We start from the raw sequence: 17,661 nt of genomic DNA on the forward strand, positions 1-17,661 counted from the left end.
GTATAACTCAAGAGTGAGTATAACTCAAGAGTGAGTATAACTCAAGGACAGGCATGTTCAGGTGATTCATCTTTGTTCACAGACCTCTATGCAATTTCTGGAAATGCCTCTTGGGTGGGGGGAAAACAGTATGTCATTCAAATGAACTATGACCACATAAGAAGCATAACTGTGGACCAATTCACATCAAAGTTGTCGTTGTCACCTTTATTTATTTACAAATATTACAGTGGAGATTTTGATTGTGTTATTTCTTCTTCAACACAAAAACAATGAAGCATTTGACTAGTATTAATCTCTCATTTCTTAAAGTGCATCAGGTTGAGGACAGTTAACAAGGCAAAGCCCCACGACCACAGACAGAACTGAAACACTGCAGTCCAGTACAAGCAGTAACTCGTACATGACAACATCATACAGCTTTGGGACTTTAAATTAAGATGTACACATACAGTAGACCTTCACATATCCTTAACTTACTTTAATTTTAATCTTTTGATGAATAAATCTGTAGTCAATCTAAACTACTCAGTCACTGTGAAGTGGCCATAATGGTATAGCAGATACATCATTATGGCATGACCTTACACAACAGTGCCATGTCTCATTCTAATGCTTCGACATTTTTGCTTAATGTCACGTGATATACTGAAAATTAAACACACACACACAAAAAAATACTTTCGATCATACTATTCAGAGCTAGACTAGACTGTTAAGTACAAAGTACAAAAGGGTTAGAGTGACAAAGCAGGAGTTCCCTTCAGAGACGCTCCACAGCCCGTGAAGAGCACGCTAGGTGTTCAGAGGTAGTGTGCAAAGTTAAAGGCAGCGCTGTTATATCAAGTGTTTTCATGTCATTAATAGTCAGTGTGCTGAAACGTTTAGGATAAATTACCAGGCTCAGTGGAAGACTCAAGAGGAGTGAATATCGTCCTCAGAATCTATTTCAGTGCCCTGGTCTCTTTCTGAGGGAAAAAACAAACAAATAGCTTCATCTAATGGCACTTCAGTGCAACAGAGGACCTGGGTGCATTTAACCCCCCCCCCCCCCCCCCCCCCCCCCCCACACACACACACACACACACACACACACACATATTCGCACACACACGCACACACACGTACACGCACACACACGTACAGGCACACACACGTACACGCACACGCACCCATGCACATACACATATGCATACACACAGGTAGTATCACTAGGTACTGAAGGCTTCTGGTGATAACCTAAGTCAGTCATTACAAACTGAAAGCTTTTGAACAATATCACCTCCACATTGGCTGAGTAGTAGGCCGTGGGACATTTGGGCCAGCACCTCTCGTTCCTAGCGTAGTTTTGGGGGAGGCAGCCTCTGTAGTCTTGCTTGTTTTGGTTTTAGCTGCGTTAATCACAGCAGTCCGGATCGTCTTCGCGTTTGCTGCTGTTGGGCTATGGACTGTACGAGGTTGGCACGGGCTCTGGGATTCAGAGATGGGCGCAAGCCGCTTTGACACACGCTGTGGTGAACCCCTTACAAACACCTCATGTCCAGGGATCACCCTGTCTTTATCCTGGCCAGCTTTCTCAGCAGGCTGTTGCTCCCGTTTTACTAGCTGGTCAACCGGAGTATTGACCTTATTTCGCACGCTGCTAGTTCTCCTGAGCTCACTCTGGATGCCAGGGAGCTGTGTGGTTGGTGATGAGCGTGTGGAAGATGAACGTGTAGGGGTGAGACGTGATGCACGAGGAGTGAGCAGTCCCTCAACAAGACCCTTCTCCGCTTTGGCTCGCACTTTTTGGATGCCTGTGCTACTCGACTGCCCACTTCGAGTGGTTGCCAGTCCTCTTTTGTTAGGGCCCCGAGTGAACACCTTTCCAGCTCTTGGGTTCTCCTGAGGTGGTGGAGATCTGGGCCTGTCCTGCAGCTCTCTCCTCCATTTGGAGCAGTGGCTGGGGGCAGCACGTACCCCACTGGGTGAAAAGGCCTCATATGAACGTAGGCCCTTCACTAGAGTGCGACACTCCACCGTTTCTAACAACTGCGGGTACACACGCTCACCATCTGGGCAGGCTGGATTTAGCTCCTGGGCAGGCTGCGGTGTGACTTTAGGAAGGCTAGACCCAAGCCACAGCTCTGCCATTGGCCTGGAGGGCATGTCAGTCTCACCCTGAAGAGCCCCTCTGGTCTCTGACAGCAGCTGTGAAGGACCAGCCTCAGCCACTCTGCCCAGTTTCTCTGCTTCTGTTAAGGTGTCAGACACCATTTGTGTAAGCTTTTCAGATGTGTGAACTGGCGTTTCAACTTTTGATACTTTAGAAAGTCCTGTGAAGGAGGAAGCATTCCTTAGCTCCTTTTGTTTTGAACTACTGGTCTCTTCTGGACAATCCAAGCAGTCATCTCTGGGCACTTCCCCTGGACCCAATCTAGAAGCAGCAGCTTGACTCTTTATGATGTGTGGCATAACCACCATTTGTCCATGAAGGCTGCACGTGAGGTCTTCTCTTAAAGTATAATCCTCTAATCTGGTGTGCATTTTAATTCCACTCTGGCCACTTACAGCATTACTGTGGTCCTTAATTAGCACACGTCCATCAAGTATAGAGCTTCCATTACAGCCCTCTGAACAGAGGACCTGTGAAAGATCTTGTCCAGCAGACTCAAAGTGCTGCTGGGAGTTGGAGTCTGAGCTCTTCTCCTGGAGGTTGGGGCCCTGCGGTGGGTGTCTGCGGCTGCGTCTGCTCCAGCTGCGGCTCAGGCTGCGTGTCAGTGTGCTCTCCAGGTCGCTGGGCTGCTCGAGGCTGCGGAGCGCTAGTGAGTGCAGCTTCTCTGCGTTCTCCCGCTGCCGCTCCGCACGCCGCTGCTCCTGCCCCGCCCACTCTACGTTTTCCTGAGACGACACAAGGAGGAATCAGCTCATCAAGGCATGAATAGAAAACAACATCTTTCATGGAAAGATGGATCAGGCGTTTTTGTAATAATAGATAAAAATGACAAAACAAACAGAAAAAAATACAGAAAAATTTCTCCATATATTCCAGGGTACAAAAATAGGTCTACAATAGTTCTGCAAATAAAAGTTCTGGAGAGTTTATTAGACTGTTTTGAATCTTATTTTCAATTTCTAGCACTTGATTTATTATACATTTCTGCATTTTAGTGTAATCTCTATCTATACCAGAAGAATATAAATAATTTAATAAGGATTTGAGCTGACATTTCCTCTTCTTTGTGGGCAACACCTTCCCAAGGTGATAGACCTCGGGTCTATAAGCCTCTTCTTTTCTTTGAATTGCCAGTGAGTAAGAAAGGTGCTGTATGAATAAAGTTGCCTTGCTTACAAAAAAAGGGAAAATAAAAAACAATATCAATGGTCACTATATGTCAAGGCGTTTACTGCTGGATGTGTGATGTGTGTTTACTGTTGGACGTGTGATATACATTTACTGCTGGACGTGTGATGTGCATTTCTGTATGATGCTTTAGAATATGTTTTATATAAGCACTTATTTCAAATGTTAATTGATAACTGGGCTTCCACTTTAAGTGTGTTTCAAATCCAAATATTTTATGTTAGTTTCCAAATTTTGTCCATGTTAATCAGCGATGTACTACGGGACTAGGGGTCCCTTCAAGGACAAGTTAGGAGCATCTGCTTGAAGTTCAGGTTCGTTCTCACCCGCACAGCCCTTTGGAAACGATGGCAGAAGCAATGGAAGATGCGGCAGGCCTCCTCCAGTTTGAAAGAGCTTTCGTCCTCACAGAAAAACTCCACTAAGGCCTGGCTAGTCTTGCGCAAGCCATCAATCTCCTCCTGGGCTTCGTTTAACCTCACATCTGCAACCTGAATGACAGAACAACCCAGCTCTTAGCGTTGTTTAACAATATAGTAATCAGACCATATGGCTATAACCCAGCTCTTAGCATTATTTAACAATATAGTAATCAGACCATATGGCTATAACCCAGCTCTTAGCGCTGTTTAACAATATAGTAATCAGACCATATGGCTATAACCCAGCTCTTAGCATTGTTTAACAATATAGTAATCAGACCATATGGCTATAACCTAGCTCTTAGCGTTGTTTAACAATATAGTAATCAGACCATATGGCTATAACCCAGCTCTTAGCGTTGTTTAACAATACCGTAATCAGACCATATGGCTATAACCCAGCTCATAGCATTGTTTAAGAATACAGTAATCAGACCATATGGCTATAACCCAGCTCTTAGCGTTGTTTAACAATATAGTAATCAGACCATATGGCTATAACCCAGCTCTTGCCTCCAGGAATGTCCTTGTCTGCTTTTCAATCTCTGCCTCCGTTTGTGTGCTGATTCTCAATGCTGCAACTCTGCTACGTAACCGGGACAGATCGTCTAGTACAGACTCCTCAGACAACCTAGGCAGAAAAGGCCAGAACTGCCACATCAGTGAACATTGACATGATGACATGGTGACATGTGCAATAACTTTCTGGCTAGCAGTATGGCTAAATAACCAACCTTGAAGCTGCACTGACGTGACTCAAATGACTTGGAAATGTCAGCAAGTCCTCATCCTTCTTCACAGCTTCCTGCAGTGCAGGCGCAGACATACTGGTGTTCTTAAGTCCTATAGTACTATACATCGATTTGATCTATTATATTACTTTTATCCGTTATAGATGCATGTAAGTGTTTTTAAACATCAATCTTATGTTAGTGGGAAATAAAAAGTGGTACCATATGCCCCATGTACAATTATTCAGTTTACAAGCTATGCTTTATTGTAGAATGACAAATCATTATTAATGCTCGTGACCCAAATACAGTACTACAGGTACTACTATGTACTATTAAATGTAGCTTTCCGGAGTCCCAAGCACGTGTTACAACATGAAACACTCCCCACAAAGTCATCAACATTCTTACGTCAGTACAGTAACTTGAACCCATCAATCCCATTCAAATAGATCAAAGAGATACACAGTGGCAGTACCTCTCCTTTACCAAGTAGACTATCATTAAGACTGGAGAGACCTGCCCGGTTAGGACACGGCGTGTCAGAGGAGTGAGGGATGGCGGCGCGTACCATGGCCACAAAATGGAGGAGGTTCATGCCTGGTCTGTTGGCTTTGGTATCAGCTAGTTTGAGCAGGGAAGCGATCCTGAAACCTGCCGCATTACCTGCGTAACCTCCCTGTGGACAGAGATGAGCTCAGTGTGATTGTGCTCATTTCTTGAACAGACCACCCACCCAGCGCACGCACACACACTTACAGCATTCATATAGTTCCCAGCCTTTAGAACCAGACGCAGGATGGAGTGAAGCTTGTCGCAGCTCAGCAGCTCTGCAAGCAAAATAACATCATGTTGGCAACATAAGAAACAGCCACAATCTGTCAGTTTAAAAGTCTAATGAGCTGTAGAATGAAGGGAGTTCAGATGCTTTAGTGGCACGGAAAGACACACGGCAGTGATTCATGAAGGGATCTGAAGTGGGACGGGGTAACCAGACTACCCTGAAAGGAGAGTTATACCTCTGGCTGCCTCCCCCAGACATCTGGCTGCCACGCAGAGAGAGGTCACAGCAAGGTCAAACTCCTGCTTCAGGATCATGGCATCCAGACGCAGGCGAAAGCTGATGGAGCAAGTGGAGCAGCAGTCAGTCTGACTTTAATAAAATAGAGCCAGATGGCTCTATATCAAATTAGGCAGCTAGGAAATGTTGAAATTAGGCAGCTATGAGTAGGTAGAAGACGGTGCGTTTGGTGTAGAATAGTTACTGAGGCAATTCATAAGAATGTTTTTAGTTCAGTTTGGAGCAATACAACGGCCATTTTGTAGAGCCTCTTACTTAGGTACTTCCACCAGTAAGCGCATGAACAGGTCAGGCTCTCCGAGCACGCTGTGTTCTCCGTTAAACCTCTTCAACCGTGCTTCCTGGAAGAAAGGGGTATTATAATAGACCTTTCACAACAACACACAGCACTCAATACTGCACCTAAGTGTTTGTAACTTCTTCTGAATGTACCTCACAATGGCATTTTTGGAGAACTATTAATTTAATTGCAAAGTGCAGCATGAGACAGGTGTGGGGGAATATTCCAAACCACTGACTCCTTCCTCATGTAATGGGTTGAGCAGGAAATGGGGAGACAGCAGTGTGATTCTTGGGGTACAGTGTGCTAGATGAGATAGAAAACAAACACGTTACCTCTTCGCTGTCAGGCAGAAGTTTGCAGAGCTCAGTCAGTTTCTCAGCTTCATAGCGCTCAGCGCAACCCCGCTGAATATCTGCTACAATCTCTCTGACTGCGCTGGAGACAAAGGAGAGACAAGTTTCACAACATCCCCAAGGCATGTCACCCCGTTAGCTATGGGGGGCAAAGTGCTTTACAACGCCCCCTTTAACACTTGAATAAAGACACCATCTCATCCTTCCTAACAAGTTTATTTGGTGAGCAGAAAAAGGCCCAAGCCACAATGGGGACAGAAAAGATGACGCAAATGCACTTAGCATATATATGTATATATATATATACACTAAGTTTGGGGTCACTTAGAAATCTTATTTTTGAAAGAAACGCAGTTTTTTTTTTTTCAATTTAGCTAACATTAAATGCATCAAAAATACACTCTATACATTATTAATGTGGTAAATGACTATTCTAGCTGTAAACGTCTGTAGCTGTAAACTGAAGATTTCCTACAATGGTGTGTACTACTCCCTTCAGAGGAGAGCACAGACAGGCTCTAACCAGAGTAGAAGGAGAAGTGGAAGGCCCCGCTGCACAACTGAGCAAGAAGACAAGTATATTAGAGTCTCCAGTTTGAGAAATCGACGCCTCACAGGTCCTCAACTGGCAGCTTCATTAATTAGTACCCGCAAAACGCCAGTGTCAACGTCTACAGTGAAGAGGCGACTCCGGGATGCTGGCCTTCAGGACAGAGTGGCAAAGAAAAAGCCATATCTGGCTAATAAAAGAAAAAGATTAATATGGGCAAAAGAACACAGACATTGGACAGAGGAAGATTGGAAAAAAGTGTTATGGACAGACGAATCAAAGTTTGAAGTGTTTGGATCACACAGACGAACATTTGTGAGACACAGAACAACTGAAAAGATGCTGCACGAGTGCCTGACATCATCTATCAAACATGGTGGAGGTAATGTGATGGTCTGGGGTTGCTTTGGTGCTGGTAAAGTGGGAGATTTGAACAAGGTAAAAGGGATTTTGAATAAGGAAGGCTATCACTCCATTTTGCAACACCATGCCATACCCTGTGGACAGCGCTTGATTGGAGCCAATTTCATCCTGCAACAGGACAATGACCCAAAGCACACCTCCAAATGCACAAACTATTTAGAGAAGAAGCAGGCAGCTGGTGTTTTATCGTTAATGGAGTGGCCAGCGCAGTCACCAGATCTCAACCCCATTGAGCTGTTGTGGGAGCAGCTTGACCGTATGGTACGAAAAAAGTACCCATTAACCCAATCAAACTTGTGGGAGCGGCTTCTGGAAGCATGGGGTGAAATTTCTCCAGATTACCTCAGCAAATTAACAGCTAGAATGCCAAAGGTCTGCAATGCTGTAATTGCTGCTAAGGGAGCATTCTTTGACGAAAGCAAAGTTTAAAGAAGAAAATTATTTAAAAAAAACCCATTATTTCTACCTTGTCAATGTCTGGACTATATTTCTATTCATTTTGCAACTCATTTGATAAATAAAAGTATGAGATTTCAGGGAAAACACAAAATTGTCTAGGTGACCCCAAACCTTTGAACGGTAGTATATATATATGAAAGTGTACACAAAAGACCCTCTCTGGGCAGGGCTTGGGCAAACATAATTCATACCAATTCCACTCCCAAAGTGGCTTTTGCACAGCAGTCTGTGTAGTCACTATACATAAATGAGAGTGGAAACAAACGTTTTAGTCTGTGCAAGCACTTTTAAACAATGCTTCTTGGAGCAAGTTCTGGCAGATATCAGTCTGAGCTCTTCACTGATGACACGGTCAGGTGACTCTGTATCCACACTGAGGACTAGTTCTGACAGGTAAGCATATGAGCTGAACAAAAAGAAATTTAAAAAGTCCATTCACTTTTAATATACCAACATTATTTTGGTTACTGTAAAATATAACAGGCATCTATTTAACTGAAAGTCGATTAATCTAGTTCACTCAGCTTTGTTCATGATAAGACAACATAGCCATTCATTAAACACCATTAATGAAGGAGCTTGGGGACAGTGGCTGGGCTCAGAGACATTCACTCATTACAATTAGAATTTAGTCAGCAGTACAAATAACTGGATGTAGCAATTGCTACCTAAATTGCAACCCTAAAAGCAATAACCTAGTGGGATCAGTAATTAAATAATGGAGTGTGATGTTTCAGCTCATTCAAAATAGTGCAATCATTAAAAAAAAGTAATTTTATGGATGCAGACATCCATCGATTTATTGTGATGCATCCATATGAAAGTGGCAGTTCAGAAGAAGTTCATGAGAAGGTGTTTTGTACTCTGCAAACACTTAATACGAAACATGAGACATCATTCAAACAAACAGCTTCCTCTCTGCAGAGGGTCTGTGCCTTACATGCTGCTGGGGCTTAAACAGCTGAAGCTTTGACGTCCTACATTATGATCAAACCCAGCTGTTCCTTCTGGCATGAAGAAAAAAAGACACCACTGCTCACTCTCAACAGCTGACTACCCCCTCCTCACCACACTCACTACTCTCCTGAAGAAGGCAATCCACTACTCAAGCTTTTTCAGCTTTTCTTTATAGTGCAATACAACACACCTCCATTTCCTCTTCCCTCCAGTCACTACTACCACACATCATCATCATTTCTGCATTTAGAGTTTAGATTTACATGCTTGGACAGCTATATGCAGTGTGAAAAATGAAATGCGAACAATAAGGATTAATGTAAAATAATTCTTACATTTTGAATTGTCGTAGGAATATTCCAACATTCATACTGCGCTTAGAGTCGAGCAGGGATACCTGTCATTGTAAAACAGACAGAAAGATGGATCATTATAGAAGCAAGTTCATTATTAAACAAATTAGTCATCTCTCTTATTCTTTCTAAATCCTATGCATGTTATATTAAAACAATATTTTTGAAGAATGGCAAAGTGTAAAATGTAAACATCAAATTGCATCAACCAGTGAAAGGTTGTAGAGAAAGTGCATTGTTGATGCCTTGATATTGACTACATCATTAGGCTGCCTGCTTATTTACTAAAAACACTATTGAGATTATTGTCTAGTAGTGAGACAGTACATTTCTAATAAAGTCTCCAATCTTAGTAATTCTTAAGATTTCACCTTTTTAAATTTTTAAGAATTGAACCAGACGTTCTCTTAGGATGCTTATCAAAGGCCCTTCTCACCCTGTCAGCAGCGGACTCCTGTGGGGAGCCGGACCGGCGCAGGCTGCGTTTGAGACTGTTGGCCCGGTTTGGCTTTCGGGCTTCTTTTTGGCCAAAGAGCTCATCTAAGGACTGAAGATCTATGGGGAAATCATCTTCATCACTGCCCAGGGAGCCACTCCACACACTCGTGCGCCCCTCCACCCGCTCCTTGGGAATACTTTCCCAGTTGAGGTGACGCAGTCGTTGCCGGCATGCAGGGCCTAGCCTGAGGGGGGCAGCTGGGACCGGCAGGGGGGGTGGTGGAGGTGGTGGAGGGGGAATCGGTGGTGGTGGGACTGGAGTAGTGTCCATGGCTCTCACTTCTGATGCCTGGCTACCGGCTCTGCCAAGCAGCGTCCCATGAAAAGCCCAAGAGCCCTTGGTATCCACGTGGAGGGGGACGCACATAGAGGTCAGGCACAGCCTAAAGAGTTCACAAAGCAGCCTGTGTCCACACGTTAACTTTATGCAGCCCTCTCTCCAAGGCTGTCTCCTATTAGATTTCCGATGCTTATCTGAAGGTACAAGAGAGCATGAGATTGAGAACGGTCACAAACAGGACAGATATCAAATTGTGTCACATAGAGTCTCTGCAGCCATAACCCTCCCATTCCCTTTTCTCAAAAGCTACTTTGAGCTCTATACACAAACCATCAACACCGAGGATTTGTTTACAGCCAGGTTGCAATGAACAACCACTTCCATGGACAAAAGCTGGAAGAGTAGAGATTACATCATGCTCTCAGTCTGTGTACCTTCGAAAAGGTCAGCATGCCATTCGAGTTGTGTACTGCCGCCTCCCCAAGTTCTCAAACACCTGGCAACTCTTGTAATGACGCCATGGTCTATCATATGTGGGCTACTCATGCTCTGGGCTCGTGCCCGTCAGTAGCTCCAGATATTCATTTCTTCACCTGAGGAGTTCAGAGGTGCTGAGGAAAGTACTAAATGAGAACGCTCAAGTGTATTTCACTCTTCAACTTGCGTGTTTAGGCCTGTTTGGTTATACCACGATACCATACATCTGGTAAACGCAGATTTATTCTTTAGTTTTTAGTGTTTAATTACAAACAGGATACCGGGGCGAGTGAAGAATAACAAAGAGATCTACAAGATTCTGACGTTTAATGTCGATCACGTATTCCACAGCTATTTAAAAAGTAAAGGGCTAGACGGGAATAAGCGTCCAACTGAAACTAGAAAATATGATCAAAGCGCAGATCCACAAACAATATCAGGACAACAAAGTGTCTGACTAAATAACTATGCCCAGCATGACCAAATAATCCCCATAGGCACCACGTGAGTGCGCTCTTCCAAGTAAGCCAATGTAAAATTAGAAAGTTGAATTACAAACAAAAAACTGAACTTCTTTGCCAAGAGTAGACTCAGGAATACCGCAACCCAAGTACATCACTTGCTAGCTAGTGCGAGTTGACGATTAATCAGTGATGAAAAGAATCGTCCAAATCTGACAGCAGTTTGAATCTCTTCCAGATTGCTCTCTCAAATGCTAAGAGTATTCAACATCTTCGCTAGCGTATTCTATATGCTATGTATCGTCGTTTAATTTCTCAAGATTACTATTATACTGATTTGATATTTGAAAGAAACAATGACATATTTTTAAAAAATTCATGAAAAACATATTTAACAAAATTCACGAGGTACAGATGTAAAGTAATAAGAATAATAGAGAATGCATTATTTGGCTTCTTTTTGCTTTACAAAACAATGCTAAAATGTGTGATCTACCTGATCAAAGCACGATACACAAAAATACAACTTTGCTGATTCCACTACTTACGACCATCAGTATTTCTCATGATTAAAGTTAATCAAATACTTAAGATACTTACATTTTGCTTCGGAAAACCTCATTCATTTTCTTAGCAAACGTCCCACTGAAATCCTTAAGTCATCCAGTACCACAGTCGCTACTTCTCTGTGTTATAGACACTGCAGGGCATCCCAACTAAAGCATCCAGGACTCAAACGTCTCGTGCGATATGGAGGTGCGCCTGCGCGCGACACCGCCTCGCGCTCATTGGGTCAACAAGTTGTACAGGTGATCACACAGAGCTGTTACACAGCTTTTAGTTTTGAAGCTGAATCGGGATATCACTATATCTTTACTTCATTTCAAATGTAATATGAGCTTCCTTAACATATAACTGTCATTGATTTATTTATGAACCAGCCAGCCCAGTTCTGAAGTATTTATTAATAAACGCCATAAAATCAAACTGAATGGGTTCATTGCGCGTTCATGCATACTCAAATAGCAACTTGCTGTACTACCCAAGATGCTGAATTTTAATGTGAACTCTTCGTAAGTAGTCTGTGAGTGAGGAGTACTCAAATGTAAAACAATGCTTTATATCTTATCTAATAAACTAAGTGAATTCTTTCAGTTACCCTTATATGATTAAACAGTATGGACTTTGTCCACCGAGAAATCATGATGAGAAGATCATTAAATTTCACTCAATTTTCTAGGAATCTAATCTCCTTTTCAGCTTTATCAATGAAAACCTGGACATGGACGTCGTCCCCTCAGGTGCTGAAAGCCTTGATCATGAGGAGAGTGGGGTGAGTATCAAATAGAGGTGATCCTGGGAATCAAAGAGGGGAGCATTTGAGTTCAAGTGTTTCCATGAGAATGAAGAACCTCAGGAAAGCCAAGATCCCTGGAGTCAGGCTATGTGTAGACAAGTAAGGCTATTAAATGACAGTGCAAGTGTTGAGTCACGGGGCAATCCATTCAACAGAGGTGCTGGAGGTGCTACTACACTACGATAACTTTCCTCACAGGTCAGCCTACTCACACAAACTGCTGAAAGGTCTCTGTCAACAGAGCAAGATTATCCTTATAGAATCCAATTCCTTGGTTCTCTTCCATGTGAGAAATTAGGGACACTCAGATCCAGAACAAACATATATCAGAGAATGTTGCTTTCTCTTTAGACAGACACACTCTCTTCTGCGCACCAAATGCAACACAATTCCTATTAATCATATTAATTAACAATATTATTTAATAAACCCATCATATTAATTAACAGTATGTTAGCACATGGCCACAAAACCACCAAGAAGAAAATTATGATCACTTTTTTTATTTAACACATAGATCAACACGTATCAACATGGGGCAAAAACCCTAACAAATCCTGATGCAAATCCTGATTCACATAAAAACAACTATATGTTATATAAAAGTGATGTGGACTGTGTATCTAAGCTAAATAAGTAAAAGTCAAACAGTCTTTATTGATGCTTAGATTTGTTGGTGGAAATGTCAATCTGAGTGTGAAGATATTTTTATAGAATATTTGGTCTGTCCCACCCTGAAGTATAGACACAGTATTTAAATTGCAGTTGGATTAGGGCTGGGGCCATGCCTGGGGCAAGACATTTCATCTTAGAAATCATAATGTTAATTTATATTTTGTATAAAGGTGATCCCATTTAAACTCCTTAGACCAAGACCAAGAAAAAAACCATTAATGTAAGAAAGGGAGAGGGATATCCAGTACAACCAACGGAGACTAGAGGGATATCTAGTACAACCAACGGAGGAGACTAGAGGGATATCCAGTACAACCAACGGAGGAGACTAGAGGGATATCCAGTACAACCAACGGAGGAGACTAGAGGGATATCCAGTACAACCAACGGAGGAGACTAGAGGGATATCCAGTACAACCAACGGAGGAGACTAGAGGGATATCCAGTACAACCAACGGAGACTAGAGGGATATCCAGTACAACCAACGGAGGAGACTAGAGGGATATCCAGTACAACCAACGGAGGAGACTAGAGGGATATCCAGTACAACCAACGGAGGAGACTAGAGGGATATCCAGTACAACCAACGGAGGAGACTAGAGGGATATCCAGTACAACCAACGGAGACTAGAGGGATATCCAGTACAACCAACGGAGGAGACTAGAGGGATATCCAGTACAACCAACGGAGACTAGAGGGATATCTAGTACAACCAACGGAGGAGACTAGAGGGATATCCAGTACAACCAACGGAGGAGACTAGAGGGATATCCAGTACAACCAACGGAGACTAGAGGGATATCCAGTACAACCAACGGAGGAGACTAGAGGGATATCCAGTACAACCAATGGAGGAGACTAGAGGGATATCTAGTACAACCAACGGAGACTAGAGGGATATCTAGTACAACCAACGGAGGAGACTAGAGGGATATCTAGTACAACCAACGGAGGAGACTAGAGGGATATCCAGTACAACCAACGGAGGAGACTAGAGGGATATCCAGTACAACCAACGGAGACTAGAGGGATATCTAGTACAACCAACGGAGGAGACTAGAGGGATATCCAGTACAACCAACGGAGGAGACTAGAGGGATATCCAGTACAACCAACGGAGACTAGAGGGATATCCAGTACAACCAATGGAGGAGACTAGAGGGATATCCAGTACAACCAACGGAGGAGACTAGAGGGATATCCAGTACAACCAATGGAGGAGACTAGAGGGATATCTAGTACAACCAACGGAGGAGACTAGAGGGATATCCAGTACAACCAATGGGTTATTCCAGTTAAGTTGCTTTTTCAATTATGTCCACTTTATCAAGCCACACAAGGCAAAACAAATAATTTCTCTCAGTCATTGTTGTGATTCGAGGAATGTGAAAGTACATTGTAATTTAGAAGTACTTGTCACTGCTTGTAAAAGATGCTATATAAATAAATTTGACTTTGACTTGTGCCCTTTTTAAACAAAAATCCCAAAATCAGCCTCCAATAGCCATAGATAACACAATCTGTGATGAAGAGCTGATAATCATATAATGTCACAGCTGGAGCAAATGTGGAACAGTTGATGTTTCAGTGGTTGTTTGGAGTCAAGTCTGGTTTTGGCTGCATCTCCTCGCTGCTGGGGAGAGTGCGTAATGAAGTCTCCCAGACCTGAGAGGTGGTTTAGTCCCAGACCACAGACAGACACACCACAGTATCTAACAGACTGAGAGGTGGTTTAGTCCCAGACCTGAGAGGTGGTTTAGTCCCAGACCTGAGAGGTGGTTTAGTCCCAGACCACAGACACACCACAGTATCTAACAGAACCCACGTGTTCGCTTCTGAAGCTGAGATGTAAAACAGGAGACAAAAGGACTGCAAGGTTTGTTAGGCGTGACCCCTGACCCCATCCCAGCAACCAGCTTGTAAACAGAACAAAGCAGAGATAACAGGAAAGAACATTTTCCAAGCAAAGTTGAGGTTAACGTGACGTAGCATAAGGAGAGAGAGAACAGCACTGGGGTTCATAGACACACATGAAACATACATACAGACATACAAAGTTGCAGAATATATGACAACAGTAGACATATATTCAAACAAACCAGAGGAACTGAAGCAGAGATCTGAGTGTGTGGGATGTCAGAGCCAATCGCTCAGTTTCACAACTTTTTGACACTCTATTGTTTTTCTGCTAAGCTGTTCTTGGCTACAAGCCCAGGGGCTGGTTGTTGATGAAGAGAGAGAGAGTGCCTGTTCTCTTCTCTGTTCTGATAAAGAGAGAGAGAGTGCCTGTTCTCTTCTCTGTTCTGATAAAGAGAGAGAGAGTGCCTGTTCTCTTCTCTGTTCTGATATAGAGAGAGAGAGTGCCTGTTCTCCCTGTTGTGCTGTAGATGCAGTGGCATTGTGTCCAACATTTTTAGAAATAATCAAGTAGCCTGCGACCAAGCAACCCCACAGTGAACTTACCACACAGCGGAGTGCCAAAGAAAAAAAAGAGAAACATTTAAAAAAGAAACAGAAGTGATACAACTTTTTTATTCTCTCTATTTTACACATTGAAGGAGAACACAAAAAGGTCATAGTTTATTTTTGTTTATACCCATATTGTCAATGTGTGGTGAACATCAGTGCTACATACAGCACTGCACGATACCTATTCACTCAGGTTGGCTTGGTTCTATTTGCTTTTGAACATCTGGTTCTGATATGGCACTTCCGATTCCAACTGGTATTTCCTTCAAATGAATAAAGGTTATTATTGGTCTACACAAACACAGGCCAACGTTCCTCTACCCAACATTCTTCATTCTGCATCGCAGCCATTGCCTTTTGGTTGATGAGGAGTTCATGATGGTAGTACAGTACCACTAGAATGTTGCTTTTTCTTTATGGGATAGAGATCATTTTGCTTCTACACACACATGTTATATGTGCAGATGTATAAACAGCAAATCTGAGGCTTGTTGACCGTTGGGTAAACTCATGGGCTCATTTTATAATTAACCATGCAGGCTTCAGTGAGAGCACAATAGGCAGAGCTAAGTGTTTGGCCAACGCTGCTTTTGACCACAGGCCCAAAGGAGGCGCCTTGTGTGGCAAGACTGATCACACAGTTAATATTCAGATGCCAGTGCCTCGTAAAGGAAGTCCTGTGAAGAAGCTAACAAAGCTCATCTGACACACAATAGGACGTCACTAAATGGTCTATGTATACAGCAAAGAGAGGGAGGGCTTTAGTAGTGTGGTCATGTATGCAGTCCATGGGGGTTTGTTTTACATAGATCACAACTCCTTTCCCACCAACCATCCTAACAGTGTCCTTTGAAACTGGGCAGAATAAAGCTGAGTTCACTTGACAGGAAGCTGCTGAGAAGACTGTAGGCTGATATGACAATGCCAGTAAATGTTTTATCCATTTCAAAAAGTTGCATCTATGCTGGTGAGAAAAGTTTACAGGAAAAAGTGAGACGTTACAAGGTGGGACTGATAGATCCACCTGGAGTCTATCAGCAGTAGAAGGTTCACTACTCTGAACCTTCTCACTACATTTGGCAGCCTCTGAATTTGGAATTTGGAAAGTTTAGTAAATTAAGAAAATGAATATTAAGACTAGTTAGGTTGAAAGATGATCTGTTATTTAAAAGCTATAACACTGCACAGTTGATCACTGCAAATAAAAAATATTTTAATATTTATTTGGGTGAATCATGTGTTAACACATGAAAACACTTAATATTACTGTGATATACCAGTACATTTGCTCAGATTAGGTGCCCTGTTTTTAATATGTAAATATGCATAATGTGGAAACTCCTATAGTTCAGTAGGCACAAGTTTCAGATTTTGTGATGCTCAAATGAAATCTATAAAAAAGGTGTTTTATATATGGCAATGAATGAAACTGTCTAAGCATTGTTGCCAAATTACTGCTAATAACACATCCCAGCCAAGCACAGGCTTTAAAGCCCTGGCGGAGGTTTTGAGGCAATGTGTAATGCCAGAACCTTGAACAAATGTGTAGAAGTGTTTCCCAGTTGTACAGTCACCCTGTACTGCAGTGTAATGTTTCCTCTACTCTAATACGCAGGTTGAAGACCTTTAGTTGATTATACTAAGTAGACTGCGTCACTATGATGGGAAAATCTGGAGCATTTGTGTGTGTGGCCTGTATATGAAACTGTGTTTTTAAAGTACTCATCTGATCTGCTGTATATTTCATGTAAGTCATATTGCTACTCTCAAAAACTTCAATCCAACCCTGCAAGAACAGAGCTGGGCACAAATGTACATGTACTCATCACATACAGATGTATTCATATTTACTCTAGTGTCTCAGCTAACATTCATTCACATACTCCACACACAAGCCCTATTACTTTGGCCATGCTGACCTTATTATTACACCTTTCCACTCAACCACCCATGCAGGCCAAGAAGTGATGTAATCCTTCATGAGGCTGTTGTCAAGATGCCTTGTTAGGGGGATGATATTTGGAGGAGGGCATCCAATTGGGAGAACATTGCAGGGCATTGTGGGGGACCCATGCATGATCCCGAGGTTTTGGGGTCTGCTCTCAAGCTTACAACATTGGACAAGTCGTTTATTCATCCTCTCCAACTCAAGTAGTGCCACCTGAGTTGGAGAGTAAATGGGAGAGACGTGAGACAGGTGTAGAAGGCATCTGTGATGGCTTCCTCTCATTCCTCCCTCCACTTCTGCTTACATGCTCTTCCATTCATTAGTCCTAAACTGTATGCTAACAATAAGGCTTTTGTCTGGGCCTCCAAGATGTTGGTTGAACAAGCCACCTTTCACACCTCGGTGACTATGACTATCATATACTTTCCATCTACGCTGGCATGTTGGTTATATCACGTCATTCTACTGTACATCATCTTTTCTGATGCAAGATAGAAGCTCTTCCAAGGCAACATTTTTTCCAACCCTACAATGGTTGT

At 42.7% G+C, this 17,661-nt stretch overlaps 1 protein-coding gene across 1 annotated transcript; it reads right to left on the reverse strand.

Moving 5' to 3' along the window:
- Window positions 1-1,075: 1,075 nt before the first annotated feature.
- On the reverse strand, window positions 1,076-11,452 carry fhdc2 (FH2 domain containing 2). The gene is made up of 12 exons (XM_077022756.1): window positions 11,272-11,452; window positions 9,392-9,927; window positions 8,938-8,999; window positions 6,193-6,295; window positions 5,833-5,918; window positions 5,516-5,616; window positions 5,256-5,326; window positions 5,068-5,175; window positions 4,500-4,570; window positions 4,279-4,396; window positions 3,670-3,834; window positions 1,076-2,880 (listed from the first exon to the last, which is right to left on the reverse strand). The coding sequence occupies exons 1-12, from the start codon at window positions 11,291-11,293 to the stop codon at window positions 1,279-1,281; spliced, it is 3,045 nt and encodes a 1,014-aa protein (XP_076878871.1). The 5' UTR covers window positions 11,294-11,452; the 3' UTR covers window positions 1,076-1,278.
- Between the last annotated feature and the right edge of the window lie 6,209 nt (window positions 11,453-17,661).

Source organism: Brachyhypopomus gauderio, chromosome 11 (genome assembly GCF_052324685.1).
Source record: "Brachyhypopomus gauderio isolate BG-103 chromosome 11, BGAUD_0.2, whole genome shotgun sequence".
Taxonomy (NCBI): Eukaryota; Metazoa; Chordata; class Actinopteri; order Gymnotiformes; family Hypopomidae; genus Brachyhypopomus; species Brachyhypopomus gauderio.